Source organism: Chionomys nivalis, chromosome 13 (genome assembly GCF_950005125.1).
Source record: "Chionomys nivalis chromosome 13, mChiNiv1.1, whole genome shotgun sequence".
NCBI lineage: Eukaryota > Metazoa > Chordata > Mammalia > Rodentia > Cricetidae > Chionomys > Chionomys nivalis.
In genome coordinates this window covers 35,737,438-35,752,282 of record NC_080098.1, presented here as the reverse complement: position 1 = coordinate 35,752,282, position 14,845 = coordinate 35,737,438, and the positions used below count along the sequence as shown (strand labels likewise).

At 38.5% G+C, this 14,845-nt stretch overlaps 1 protein-coding gene across 6 annotated transcripts in view; it reads left to right on the top strand.

The window, feature by feature from the left end:
• Hecw1 (HECT, C2 and WW domain containing E3 ubiquitin protein ligase 1) overlaps positions 1-14,845 on the top strand; it is a 247,825-nt gene that overhangs the window by 115,317 nt on the left and 117,663 nt on the right. For all 6 annotated transcript variants that reach the window (XM_057787420.1, XM_057787418.1, XM_057787419.1 and 3 more), the window contains one exon: positions 13,805-14,129. In XM_057787420.1, the coding sequence (XP_057643403.1) occupies positions 13,805-14,129 (325 nt within the window). The remainder of the gene's footprint in view (positions 1-13,804; positions 14,130-14,845) is intronic.

Sequence of the window (14,845 nt, the reverse complement as noted above, 5' to 3'; positions counted from 1 at the left end):
GCATGTGTGTGTGTGTGTATCTGGAATATGTAGTGATTTTACATAAAATGTTATCCATGTTAAGTTTACTACATTTTTTGTGAATTAATACAAATAATTTCTATTTTGTCTTAGCTTCTAATATAATATATTGGTAGATATAATCCATATAAAGTTCTCTTCTGAGATTTTAGTAACATTCAAGTATATAAATTGTTCCTGACAACATTGATTTAGACTGAAAAGCACATCATGCTAAGAATAAAACATTAAACACTGTGATATGTCTCTTAGCTTCCATCTTATTGAATCATAAATAAAGGTGAGATCCTGAATTTAAACAAACAGGGACATAAAGCTGGACCCTGTTGGAAGTAGATAATTTTTATTCAAAAATGTATTTCACTCACGTTCGCTGAGAGATGCTTGTCAAGTTAATTAAATTATATTTTCTCTTACCTAAGTCTTCTCCAAAACTGACTTCCTCCCCTACCCCTCCCTATCTGGCTTGTGCCTAAGACACAGATGCCCGTCAACTCAGAACACGATGACTAGAGCAGAGGAGTGTTCTGGGAATGAAGTCTCCAAGAGCAGGAGTACACCTGCGTGTGTGATACATGACTTCAGAGCCCCTGTCAAGAACCAAGACCCTTCAAATATCAACCTATATAACTTTGAAAGTACAGTTCATTATCCCTGAGTAAAGCCGGGACCCAGAGGGGCGATAAATGAATTTTATTGGCAAATATCCTATAGGTAAAAGATCATACCTCTCAGGGTCAGAGAAACGAAAGCTTTTATGAGGTTGGAAGGAGTCTAATTTTAGCCACAGCCAGATCAGCACAGGAAGGATAATATATCTTTGTGGTTAGTAAACAGGTCTCTTGATGTAATTTCAGTATTGTCTGCAGGTCAGCAATCATTTTTGTAAGCCAGAAGATTATTGATTGGGTCACATGATTAGTGTTGTTCTTTGATGTTTCTTTTATTATATGTTATAGACAAGACTGATTGGATCTAGTAATTATTTGTAAGTAAGAAAGATGTAAGCTAGTGAGGCAAAACAGCAACAGTGGAAACCATTTGCTAATGCTGGTTAGCCTGGTTCTCAGCTACATGATTTAAGAAATAGGTGAGTCTCTGAGGTTGAAATAATTTTGTCTTTTCTTTAACATTCATTTTTTTTACTTTATAAATATAATTACACTTATTTATCAGGAACTTATTTTGAAATATCCACATATTTCAAAATGGTTATATAGGGCTAATGAATCAGTGTGTTACCTCACATTCTGATCTTGTGTTTTTGTAGTTAGAACACTTACAATCTACTACATTAGCATTTTAAAAAATACATAATCAGTATGAAGAGTTAAATGCACACAATTCTTTTTTAATTAAAATTTCCACCTGCTCCCCGTTTCCTCTTTCATGTTCTCCCTCAAAAATTATGTACCGTTCCCAGCTCTCTTTCAAATTCTTTTTCTCATACATAATTATGATTTTTCTCAGTCTGTATACTGTCACTTGTATGTATGCTTTCAGGGCTGCCAACTTGGTATTGGATAGTCATTTGGTGTGCTCTTCCTGGGGAAAACTATTTCTCCTGCTCTCAGCATCCCTTAGTTACCTGTATGACAACCAATCAAAACACAGAGTTGTGGAGACTTGTCCCAACTTATATATCTGTGAAACAATTCCTGAGCCTAAGGCTCATGGCTCATTACAGAAGAGGGGACAGAAGATTGTAAGAGCCAGAGGACATGGGGTTTGCTGTGAGATCATATCTTCCAGGAATGTCAGAAGCTACACCCCTAAAGTCTCACTAACCAGACTGCCTACAGTGAACCAAACAGGGACATCAACAATGGATCTTATTGTGGACAGGGGAAACCCTGAGAGTCCTCACCTTCTTAAGAGTTTGGAAGGTAAGAAAGAAGAAGAAAACATCCTTCATAATTCACAAGTTCTTCACGACTCCCTGTAGCAAAAGACAGTTTAGTATGAGAACAAAACAGCAAAAGTTCCATAATGTGCACATCACTGTGCGAGAGAAGCCTGCAGAAACAAACCAATCTCTAGAGTAGATAGCAGGGATTTGCTTAGGCTGCAGCCTCTAAAAATATCATATACAAAACAAAGAAAACCCTGGAAAAGACGAGATAGCCAGGAAAATTACCTCAAACTAGCAAACTGCTTAGGTCTGCTGTGCAGACTTAGTTCACACCGTCTCCCTTAATTGAGCCCTTAGTGATTTAACTGCCTTGTGCAGTACAGAGAGAGAAACATCCTTACAAGTGGAGATTTCTCTCATAGATGGAAATTTATCTCACCAATGGGTAATGTTTCAGTGTTTCCCCTGAATCGGCAGCTAAACATTTAAACTCATTCTCATTTCAACAGCCCACCATAATCACTACAAAGAGGTGTGTTTTACTGTGATAACCTGGTCTCCTATAATCAGATCTTTGGTACATCCTGAGCCCTATCACAATATCCAGAATTCTCCTGGCAAAACTCAGGATCCAAGAGGCTCAACCTACATTGGAAATTGTACAACCAGCACTGATGTATGGCCACATCCAGACCCAAAGCAAGCTCTTCTTATCTGTGGAGGTCTCAGGGAACCAGTCACAAAGTAAGAGGCCGAAGAGAAGATAGAAGAACTGAAGTTCAGATCAGTTAAGCGCCAGGCTTACCTCATTGGAGTAGAATACAGGCCAGTTTTATCTTATGCTTTAACACGTGAAATTCCCCAGTGAGAAATACACAAAGGTGTGACCCTGAAAGGGAACCTAGGGGACAAATGTCACCAAATGGGAAGGTATGAACAGGAAGGAGGAATGGAGACAGAGATAGGTAGGTGGCTCTTGTGGCATTCTCCTCACACGGACCTCAGAGCGTTCTGGATACTTTCTGATGTTATGTATGTGAAGCAGAATTTTCCAGAGGGATTATGACAGCCTTGTGTTTAGCTTAGCTCCTATATAATGCAAAACCATGATGTTTGTATCAAATGGTGCCCGATGCTCCGTTCTGCACTTAATTTTAGATCTCGGTCTTTGACATTGGGTACCTTAAAGTGCTTTGCAGACATAAAGAGAATCTCTGAGTGCGCAAGTTTGCTTTCTTAAATTAGAAACGGCTTTATTCTGCTGCATTATCTAACCTTTAAGCCCTTAGGAGATGGCTTCTGTACATTGAATGGAAGGTTCTCAGTGCCCCTTATTTTACTAAATGCTGCAGAGTTTCGTAAAGGCAGCATGGGGCCACATCCCCAGGAACTTGGGTGCTCTACTTCCTTCACTGTGTCCATTAACTCTCTTCAAAGGCCACATATGCATCAACACGGTTGGCCAGCAGGGAAAACCATCAAGACAATGACAATAGGGCCACAACCATTTGTTCCCCTAGGACCTAGGGAGGAAGGATAGTGGGAATGAGGATATGTCTTAAATAGCACTTTTGGGGGAAAGAAAAATGAATTACTCAACCTTTGAGACCCTTACAAAGTCCCCAGGGCAAATGACTTTAAAATTATCTCCTTCCAGACTTGAAGAAACATTATGTAATGCCAAGAAGAAGCAGACCATATTCCTTGCTGGTACCTTAGTGACTCAATCCCACCTTGGTCTCCTCTATGCAGCTATATATTGATTCTTAGCAGAGGTCCAGCCTCAGATGATTGAACCTGTGATGTCTGGAGAAGTCCAGGCACAGCTAAGAACTTTCCTTTATGAGTAGAGTAGATTTAAGGCTGCTTTGTGGAGTTTTCGTGGATTTGGAACATACAAAGTTTATCTTCCTCTTTTCCCCTGTTAACCTGTCTATAGTCATTGTGTCTCAACAGGCTCAGTTACCAAATTCTCAAGGAGACAACTTATGCAACACTTTTGTTCATTTTGATTCAAGTTTAGGCCCCTTTGCACCATTCTAGATTGAGAACTGATTCCATGTGTGATCTGCTGCGGAGAAAGCAAAACAATGAATCTATTTAGAAATGAACCATTCTATGGTAGTTCCTGGCATCTCTCAAAAGGGTTCTCCAGGGTGCACATCAGAGCCTTGGAAACTACTTCTTTCTAGAAACACCCCTTTTCTCTGCCTTGTACTTGCCTAGATCTGACTTATGCTTTCTGGGCCTTTAGCGGGTACTGAAATATCTTGGGTTAGCAGTGATGTTGTCAACTTGACAGATTCTAAAATAACTGTGAGGTGGACCCCCTGGAGGGGATTCTATTGATTAGATTAATAGAGGTAGGGAGACCCACCTACTGTAGGCAGCACTACTCCCTGGTTGGAATCCTACACTGTGTAAGTAGAGAGAAGAGCTGAGGTGATTCATGCACTCATCGCTCTGCTTCCTGAGTAGAGCTGCGACGTGAGTGGGCGCTTCCTCTCCTGCTGCCATGGCTTCTCTGCCAATCATCTCTCTGGAACTGTAAGAAAAAAATAAAACCTTTCTTCCCCAAGTTGTTTTTGTTGTTTGAAATTTTTCACTATTTAATGAAAAAATAGTTTAAAATTATTTTTGAGAATTTCATGCATGAGTAATACAATAAGTTTTGATGAAATCTAACCCAACTCCCTCCTACACCCATACCTCTTCTCGCTACATTTCCTTCTTAACTTCATAAACTCTTTCTTTAACCCACTGGATCCAATTAGCGCTACTATCACATGCATGGTGTAAGGTCATCTACAGCACCAGAACAGCCTCTCAGGGGCTTCATCTATAGAAAACTGTCTTAGAGTTTATCAATATTCCTTTTACGAAACTGAGTATGATATAAATTGCTGAACACTTTTTTTACATCGGAGTCTATTTTTAGTTTGTCATTAACTTGATTAGAATAATGTGTCTTTTGTAGACATACACAATGTGTCTTCACTCCTAAGTGGATATTAGATGTAAAGAAAAGGATAACCAGGCTTCAATCTATAACTCCAGAGAAGCTAGGTAAAAAAGGAAGACCCTAAGAGGGACACACATGGAGGTTCCCAGGAAGAGAAAATAGTGAAGAGCTCCTGGGTAAACAGGGAAGGAGAATAGAAGAGAGGGGATGGGAAATGAGAACAAGAGAGCTCAAGACAGCCAAGTTGGGGGAGGGATGAAGAAGAGGAACAATGAAAGAGATTTCTTGATGGAGGGAGTCATTACAGGGTTTGGAAAAAAAAAAAAAACAGGTGGTAGGGAAAATCCCAGGAATCCACAAGGATGACCTCAGCTAAAATTCCTAGCAATAGTGGAGAGGGTGCCTGTACTGGCCTTCCCCTATAATCAAATTAGTGACTACCCTAATTGTTATCATAGAGCCTTCATCCAGTAACTTATAGAAGCAGATGCAGTGATTCACAGCCAAGCACCGGGCTGAGCTACTGAAGCTTAACTGAAGAAAGGGATGAGGGATCATAAGAGTAAAGTAGGAGTGTGTCAATATCGTGATTGAGAAAACCACAGAGAAAGCTGACCCGAACTAATGGGAACTCACAGACTCTGGACTGACACCTGGGGATCCTGCATGGACCCAAACTAATCTCTCTGAATGTGGGTAACAGTGTGTGACTTGATCTGCTGGGGCGGGGGGACTGACAGTGGGACCAGGACTTATCTTGGGTGCATGAACTGGCTTTTGAAACCCATTCCCTATGATGAGGTACCTTGCTCAGTCTTACTACAGGGAGAGGGGTTTAGTCCTGCCTCAATTTGGTATACCAGACTTTGTTGACTCCCTAAGGGAGGCCTTACTGGCTGAGGAGTGGATGGAGAGGGGTTGGGGAAGGTGGAGTGTAAGGGAGGAAGGAGAAGTGGAGCTGGTATGTAAAATGAAAATAATTTAAATAATAAATGGAAAAAAGAATAAGGTGTTTTTCTTTATGTCTTCAGATTAATTTTAGGTTGGATTATATTTCTTCAGATATTAGAATAGTGGCCCTAGCTTTCTACCTGGTCCCACTTTCTTAGAATGATTAATTTATTTTAGACAGCAAAAGAAGTATATTTTGTCTTTTAATCCATTCACCTAACATTTATCTTTGGGTTGAGAATTTGAGTATATTAATATGTCAAGTTATTATTGAAAGGGATATGTTAATTGTCCCCTTTCTCTCTCCCTTTTGCTGTTTTTGTTTTAGTTCTATTTGTGTTTCAATAGTTGTAAGATTATATATATATATATATATATACATATATATAAAGAGTTACTGTCCACTAAATTGTGTGTGTGTGATGAAAGGCTCTTCTCTTCTTCTTCAACTATGGCAGGTAGTTTTGGGGGGTAAACTAGTCTGAGTTAGAATATGTTACCTTTAGAACTTGGAGTACATTGCTCCAGAATCTTCTGGCTTTTAAAGTTTCCATTGAGAAATCAACTGTTATTTTGACAGACTTAACTTTCAATGTGACTTATGGTTTTTCTGTTGCTACTTTCAATACCTCTCTTTGTTCTGTGTATTTAATGATTTAACTGTAATATAATGTAGGAAGTTTCTTCTCTCATTAAAGTTACTTGGCGTTCTATGGGCTTCAACTAAACTTTCCTTAGTTGAAGGAAGTTTTCTTCTGTAAGCCTGTTGAAGATCTTGTCTGTGCTGTTGACCTTAGATTCTTCTTCTGTTTTTTCAGTCTGTAGACTTAATAACCAAATTCCTGCATATTCCTTTCATTTTTGAAAAAGTTACTTCATTCTTTGATATAAGATGGTTTTGAGTAAGCTTCTGATAATTTCATTCTTCTACATGTGATCATCTAGTTTTTTATGCATCATTTGTTGAAGATGCTATTTCTTTTTCTCCAATATATGATTTGGCGCCTTTGTTGAAGATCAGATGGCTGTAATTACATTTACCCATGTTTGAAACTTTGGTTATGGTCCATTGCTCCACATGTCTGTTTCTGTGCTGGTGCCATATTATTTTTATATTATTTTTAGTAAGTATATGATTTTTTATTTAAGTTCATTTATGCATTTTATTATACATTTATTGACTTCTGTTTGTTGAACCATCTCAGCATCTCCAGGACAATTCGGTCATGGTGGATAATCTTTTTGATGTATGTCAGTAATCTGTTTTCAGTTTATATCAAACAAGAGACACAAGAATGAGTGCCCTTGCCTCATTTTTTAGGATATATTCACCTGAAGTACCAATCTTGGATGAAAATTGTTTAGTTTCAAGGCTTGAGACATAGCGTGTCATGCCTCACTGCTTTTGGGGTTGCAGATGTTATTCTGGTACATCTTCCTTTTAGCATTTAGTATTTAGCTTTTAGTATTTGATGCTTTTGTTTGCTTTTAGTTTTGATATTTTGACTATAATATTGCCATGGAGAGTTTTCTCTGGCTAGACCAGTGATCTAAATGGTTCCTGCATTTGTATTTTCCTTTTCTTCCTGAGTTGGTGAATTTGCGGTTGTTTGTTTCATTAAATAGATTCCTTGTGCTATTCCTTACCTCAGCTCCTTCTTCCAGCCCATAAATTCCTAAATTTGGTCTTTTGGCCATATCCCAGGATTCATAGATGTTATGGTCACATTAATTTATTATTTTTTCCTTGTTGATGTTTAAATGAGTATATTTTTAAACTTTCTTCTCCATCTCTCATAGTCCCTCTTGTGCTTGGTCAAATCTATTTATTATGCTTTCCACTTTGCTTTCGTTTGATTTATTGAGCTTATTACCTATAATGCCTATTTTTTCTTATCTTAATTATAAATTTCTTTGCTGAATTTCATCTATATTTTCATATATATTTCTGATTTTCTCACATACTGTGATGGCTTTTTTTCCCTTTATATTGCTCGTTAACTTTCTTCTCCTAGACATGGATTCCTTTGTTTCTTTGTATCCTCTTTAGAATCATTTTTATTAGCAAACTTTTGAACTCTTTAGCTGACCTTCTATGAATTTCCATGTCCTTAAGGATATCTGAAGTGCTATCATCTTTTGAAATAGTCAAGTTGTCTAGTTTTTTATAGTTCTTGTAGTTGTGTGATACAATTTTTGTATCTATTGGTTTGGACACCTCTTCTAGTTGATTTGCGGGTATCGCTAGAGAGCAGCTGCTTCTTGAGAGCTCTTTACCCAGTGTCACCCAGTGTGGAGAAAATAAACTATCATGACATCAATAACACCAAACCATTCAAGACATAAAAGTAAACTTAAAATTACTTATATCATCACCAATGATGATAAGCCAAAAAATGGAAAAACTATGTAGAATATGCTACAATGTTGAAATCATCTAGAGTAGGGACTAGAGAGATTATTCCAGTGTTTAAGAGCACTTGCTACTCTTCCAGAAAATCCATGTTTGGTTACTAACACCCAAGTAGGGCAGCTCCCAACCACCTGGAAGTCTAGCTCCAGGTCTAACACTCTTTTCTGTCCTCTGTGGGCAACCACTCATAGGTGGCATACATTCACACAGACACACATAAATAAATATGTATAAAAATTATATAAAAATTATAGTGAGCATGAAAATAGTAAGTGAATGGGGGCAAAGAAAAGGACAAGAAGAATTAAAAGAATAAGAAGGGGGAAAGAATTTTATAGATGGAAAGAAAATAACAAAGAATTATAAAAGAGAAAGAGAGAAAGGAGGGAAGGCAAACATTTACTCAATGATGTAAAGAATGAATAAACAAAATTAGACCAATAAATGGGAACAATAAAATAAAACCCATCTGTTGTGTGAGCCTGCTTGTTAGTTCCTGGCTGCTCAGCCCAGAAATAATCACACAGAAACCATATTATTTGCAATACTGTTTGGCCAATAGCTTAAGATGCCTTTTCCCTTACACCCCATGCCCCATGCTTGAGCTAAGCCACCTGCTGCTTGTGTTTTGCTTTACCCCTCCTTTTCCCCACTGTACAAAATCCTGCCAAGGCTGCCTCTTGCCTTGGGAATGGAGAGGAATTATATCAGGCTACCTATTTTGTAGTTGTTCTCAGGTCCCTAGTATTGCTCCATTTCAAAAATATGTTTTCCTTTAAGATGACATTTTTCTCTTATACCTGAAGAGATAAAATGTAACTCTGTCTTATCAAAAGCTGCAAGTGCATTTGAGCCTGGTGAGGTTTGCCTGTGTGATGGGTAGGGCTGCCAGTCAGTCTCTTTTCAGCCATCTGGGCTACCTTTTGTGGGAGACATTTGCTTTCTCTCTTCTAACAGAGACCCATGTGGTTAAAGCTTGGCTTCTTTTCTCTGTGCCCATCTTCTTTGCACCTTCAAGTGCCCAGTTACAACTTTGTTAGTTCTGGTGGGGCTTCAGCCTTCTCTCCTCTTGGAATAGAAGCTTTTTTTATTTTATTTATTTATTTGCTTTTGCTTATTCTGATTCTTCTTTCATCTTACTCAGACATTATGTACATTTCTTTTGTTTGAATTTTCTGAATTCCGTGATAGAAAAAAGCAAGTTGTGCTTTTGATTTTAAGTTTTCATAACCACCTCCAACCCCCAGAGGCATGACCAATAGTGGGCATAGTATGCAAATGTTCCAGGAGTCTCCTTGGGTAAGATGGCCTCCGCTTTAAAAATAAAAATCCTGTCTTTCTCTTTCCCACAACTGAGTAATTTCATCTTGTAAACGTCAATGATGTTTCTTTCATTATTTCTTTTCCTCTTACGATTTTTAATATTTTAGAGACATTTTAAATTTAATTTTTTTCTCTGTGTTTTGTTCTACTATTTTTTCCACTTGAGATGGCATTAACTCACAGCCTAATGTTCCAAAAACTGAGAATCTATTTTTGATTCTCAGAAACCTACAAGAGTGGAGCCTCTTGTTAAAAATATTGACACATAATAAGCTCTCTCTAGATGGCAGGCATTTCTGCTTTAATTTCCCATCTCCTTTCAGAAAATTTTGTTTTGACTGATGCAATTACTACATCAAGTGTGGTAAATAATAGTAAGCAAAAATCTAAACAATCCGAAATATATTTAGATTATTTTTATCAGTTCTGTTTTGTCAAGAGTCAATTAAAAATGTGTGTTTAACCTAGTACCAAACTGGCAACTATCTAATGGTTGGAAAACTAATATATTCTTATAATCTTGTTAGTGTTTGATTTTGCTTATCAACAAAAATGAATTCTTTGGTACAATGGAGAAAAGTCTAGGAGCAATTTAGTTCTGCCTGATTCTTGCTTATTCAGAGATCAGGCTTTCCCTCCTCAGAAAGTAAAGCAAAAGCTCACGTGTCAGAGGATATGTTTCCATAGAGATTAGGCAGAAGTCCAGGGTTGTCAGACAGTGGCATAATGCTTCAGGCAGTATGTGGTCTTTATCCATGGCTATCTCAAAACAGGGTAGATCTCCATCTGTTCCCCACACATTAGAAATGAATGACGATTGTGTTGCTTCTTTCAGCCCTGTCAGTCTATAGTATTCTGGGAACAGTTGTGAATAGCTCGGAAAAGCCTGATCACAAACGAATCCCATGTTAGCTCGTCAGTGCTATTCATATACTGCAGTCAAGAAGTAACTCTTACAGTGCCTTTATCACAAACCAAGGTTTGAGAGGCTAACCTGGTGAAGTGAACGGTATTTAAAAGAGTAGAACTAGGTGAAGCAGAAGTCATATATGTCAAATAATAGCCTTATATACAGTCAACTCACAGGATTCTGCCAACTACAGGTCCATAAAACTGGAAATTGCAACTAAAATGAATCAATTATTGTGAATCTCTAATAAAAAAAACACCTATTTAAGACATGATGAAATACAGTTTTATGTTTAGCCTCTTTCATATACAACTAATTATCTCTCTATTCCTTTTCTGAATTTTAACTTTATAAGGCATAATAAGCCATTTCTGTCACAAGAAAAGATATTTTGATTAAAGTAAAATTTTAACTAAAATTTTAAAGGCTAAAATAAGCACAAAGTGGTTATTACACCAGGTATAGGAGCTATAAAGAGGCTAGAGCTGTACAGGACAGGGCAGTATGACAAGCCAACTAACACTGTGATGATAGGAGTGTTTGCTGGAGACCGGCATCCCTGACTAGGAAGCCCACTCACCCCCTTGAAAATGGAAGACGATGCAAAGGGATAATATAGCAGATTTTGAGCTAATGTTTACCCCTAAAGTGGTGTACATCCTGTCTGCAGTGTGAATAAATTAGTACCAAAAGCCACTTTTATGGCCTCCCATGTTTATAACACTATGGGATTGCCATATATAGCACTAAATCCACACTGGATGATGGAAAAGCCTGAGTGAGTGGGTGGGAGAGTAGAGTCTTCTAGAACCATCTTTAGGTGGTTTCTCTTACTACAGGCAAACGCCATATTGCCACTAGGTATTAACCAGCAAAGACCTCACTTTGTTAATGTTTCTATCCATGTCTTTGTTCTTGCCATGTAAACCACTATTACTGGTGTAATTTGACAGTTGCAAGAGAAATGCTGATCCTTCAAAGAATTCTGTAAAATATTAGCAGAGTTTATATCTATAACAAAAGAGAAACACTTAAACTCTTTGGAAGGCCTGCTTGGCATTCCTGTGAAAATGTTACCATCTAGTAGTACTCTTGATCTGGTTTATTTTCTCTGCCAGGTAAAGAATGAAACGGCGGGAAAATCTCACACAGCTGACAACACATTAACAAACCTTATGACACGTACACACACACACACACACATGCACACACAGAGAGACACAGACACACACATGACATGTAGAGGAAGACTACTGGAAGAGCAGGGAGGGGACTTAAAACTGAAATCCATTTTTCTCCAGGAGGCCTGCAGATTTTTGATGATTTTGTTGGTTTGGGACGGTGCCTCCTCCCCTAATTTTGGACAGGTTCATGTAAACAAAGAAAGGGGAGCTGATAAGCACACAGTTTCAGGTGGCCGAGTTCAAAACTAGCCTTGAATATGTGTGACCAGGCTGGACAGGTCAGCCAGAAGAGGGCACTTCTGGGAAAAGGAAGAAGCCCACCAGGTGTTTTTCTATGTCAGGAGGGTGAAGAAGACAGAATTTTTCATTTTAATCATCTACAGTCCCTTTCTTCATCTGTCTTCCTGTCAGAAATATAACTGACCCCTAGTGTCTGCAGTAAAAATTAATTAACTAATTAATCAAAATAAACACACATAACCTTCTCTGGTCTGAAGAGGTTGTTCAGCAGCTACCATGGTTGCCACGCAAGAAAGAGGACCAGAGTTCAAATCTTCAGAAAGCACCTAACATGGCTTACTTATATTTCAAGTTCTGAAGGCAAAGCTAGGCAATCTTGGAGCAAACTGGTCATATTGGCAAGCTCTGGGTTTGATTGATAGACCCTGATATGAGTAAAGTGGAAGAGTGATCCAGGAAGATTACCAACACAAGCACTCCGCCTCCGCATCCGTGCATGCACACATATGCACACACCTGATCACAAATGCAGTCAGATACATGCAGACATGTATGTACATGCAATATGTATGCAGACACACATATGAAAAGAAGAAAATGGTTACAAAATCAAGCAAGAAACATAAAACCCTAAGCTTCCTCAACAAAAATATCCTCCCCAATATCGAACCTTATAAAAAAGCCTCGGTCCTGAAAAATTGATACACATGCCTATAATTTTAATTCTCTGTGGAAATCTGGAGGGTCATGAATAGGATGAATTTAATTTTCAGTACTATGGGGTCATGTGAAGTGTTATCAGGCTAGTGGTCAAGAGATAACACAGCTGGAAAGCCAATAGTAGCTGTATTGTCTGTGATTATTGTTTGGTCTAACTCATAAGTACACATTCGGATGTTCATTTAAATCCATGTAGTTTCAATCTCCATATTAGATGATGTTATTGGAGCATTTAAATGGAGTGTGTAAACTTAAGATCCATATAATTTAAATGGTAGAATGGCACTAGGGTCTGGTCTTTATGGTTGGAAGACAAAATAGCATCAGCTCTCACTTAATCAGTATAATAACGTACAGTCCCTGGAGTCTTAATAGCATGAGGCAATGCTTTTGCTGGACCTTTCTCTTTTGTGAAAACAAAAATAATATTGGTCGCAGAACATGGATCTTTTAAAGCCAAAATCCCCAAAATGTGCATGCTAATCCAATCTTAGTATTCATCAGTGAAGTCGGAGTCACCCTTGTTTGTTTCAAAAGTGACTCCCGCTCAAGTTCTGTGTGATGGCAACCTTCCAGGTCAGCTAATTTTAACCACTAACAAAGAAAAAGCAACTGCAGTGTTTTCTACAGTAACAGCTGAATGAAAATAGCCCTCTGAGATTAGATCTGATCAACAACTATGATGTTCAAGAATTACTAAAATAAGAAATCTTGAATAAACATTTCAGAGGGCCCAGAAACATAGAGTCAAGGTGTAAAAAAAAAAAAATAAAAAAAGGAGAATGACTACCTCATCCAGCAGGAACCATTCTGGACTGTGTGAGGAAATTGGATATGCCAAGAATGACTAATCATAATTTATCCTAAAAGGGATTTTAAAAATCAAATCAGTTGAACGATGTTCGAGAACTCAGGAAGTGGCGCATCTTTGGGAACCCTGCAGGCCACTCCTTCTAGGATCAATTTAGACTGAAGGGACTGGGGCAGGCGAGGTTCCAGGAGGGCGTGAACAGAGAGTCGCCTTGCGTCGTTGTTCTTGTTCCTCTGTGAATGCAGAGGGAAGGCCCTTGGCCTGAAAAAGATGTTGTATGTCATACAAAGTCACATTCCTCCGAAGGGTAGTTCTCTCGGAGTTGATTTCCTTCAACAGATCTTTTGATGTCTATCAGGACGTGACAAGAGTTGCTGGTTTCTGGTGACCCTGTCCAATATCTCCTTTCTTCTACAGAATCTGTACCAGAACAGGTTTTTAGGCCTGGCTGCCATGGCGTCTCCGTCTAGAAATTCCCAGAGCCGACGCCGGTGTAAAGAGCCCCTCCGCTACAGCTATAACCCAGACCAATTCCACAACATAGACATCAGAAATGGCGCGCATGATGGCATCACCATCCCTCGTTCTACCAGTGATACTGACCTGGTCACTTCAGACAGCCGCTCTACGCTCATGGTCAGCAGCTCTTACTATTCTATAGGGCACTCCCAGGATTTGGTGATTCACTGGGACATCAAGGAAGAAGTGGATGCCGGAGACTGGATTGGCATGTACCTTATTGGTGAGTACTTTGCACACATGACTCTACTCATTGAAGCTACCGACTCACCTGGGCAGGCAGAGGGTGACACATTATATATATATGTATATAAATATATATATATGTATTTCTGAATACAACCTTCTCAGTCTGTGTAATGTTACTTAAATGGATGTTTTCAGGACTGATAGTTTAGTATTGGACAACCAATAGGTATGCTCTTCCATGGGGGAAAATATTTCTCCTTCTCTTGCTCCATAGTAGGATTAAAATGCACAATCAGCAGTTATACTATAGTCAAACATGCCAGGGACTCCCAGTGCTTGCTTTTTAAAGAAATACAATAAAACTACTATTACATCTCTTTTTAGTAGGAGAAAATCATGAACTGCCAGGGGAAAACATGATTAAAAATAAATATTATTTGCAGCTCGAGGAACTCCTCCTCCTGTTCCTAAGTGAACAGCCAAAACCCACTTTAAATCCTCATGTCTGTAGGGTACCCACTGTGCCCAGCCAATGGACTCTTACCTCTGAACAAGTAATTTCAACATTTTTCTCCCAACAATCTTTTCTTCAGCTCCTTCAGCATCCCAACTTTATATTCAAAACACATGATGGAATTGTATATTCGGTCATATGGAGAAAGTTGCCTTACTTATTATTCAGAATACAAAAGTTCCATAACTGAAAGAAACTGAGAAGAGTTTTTTGTGTGTAAATTTCCTCAAATATGT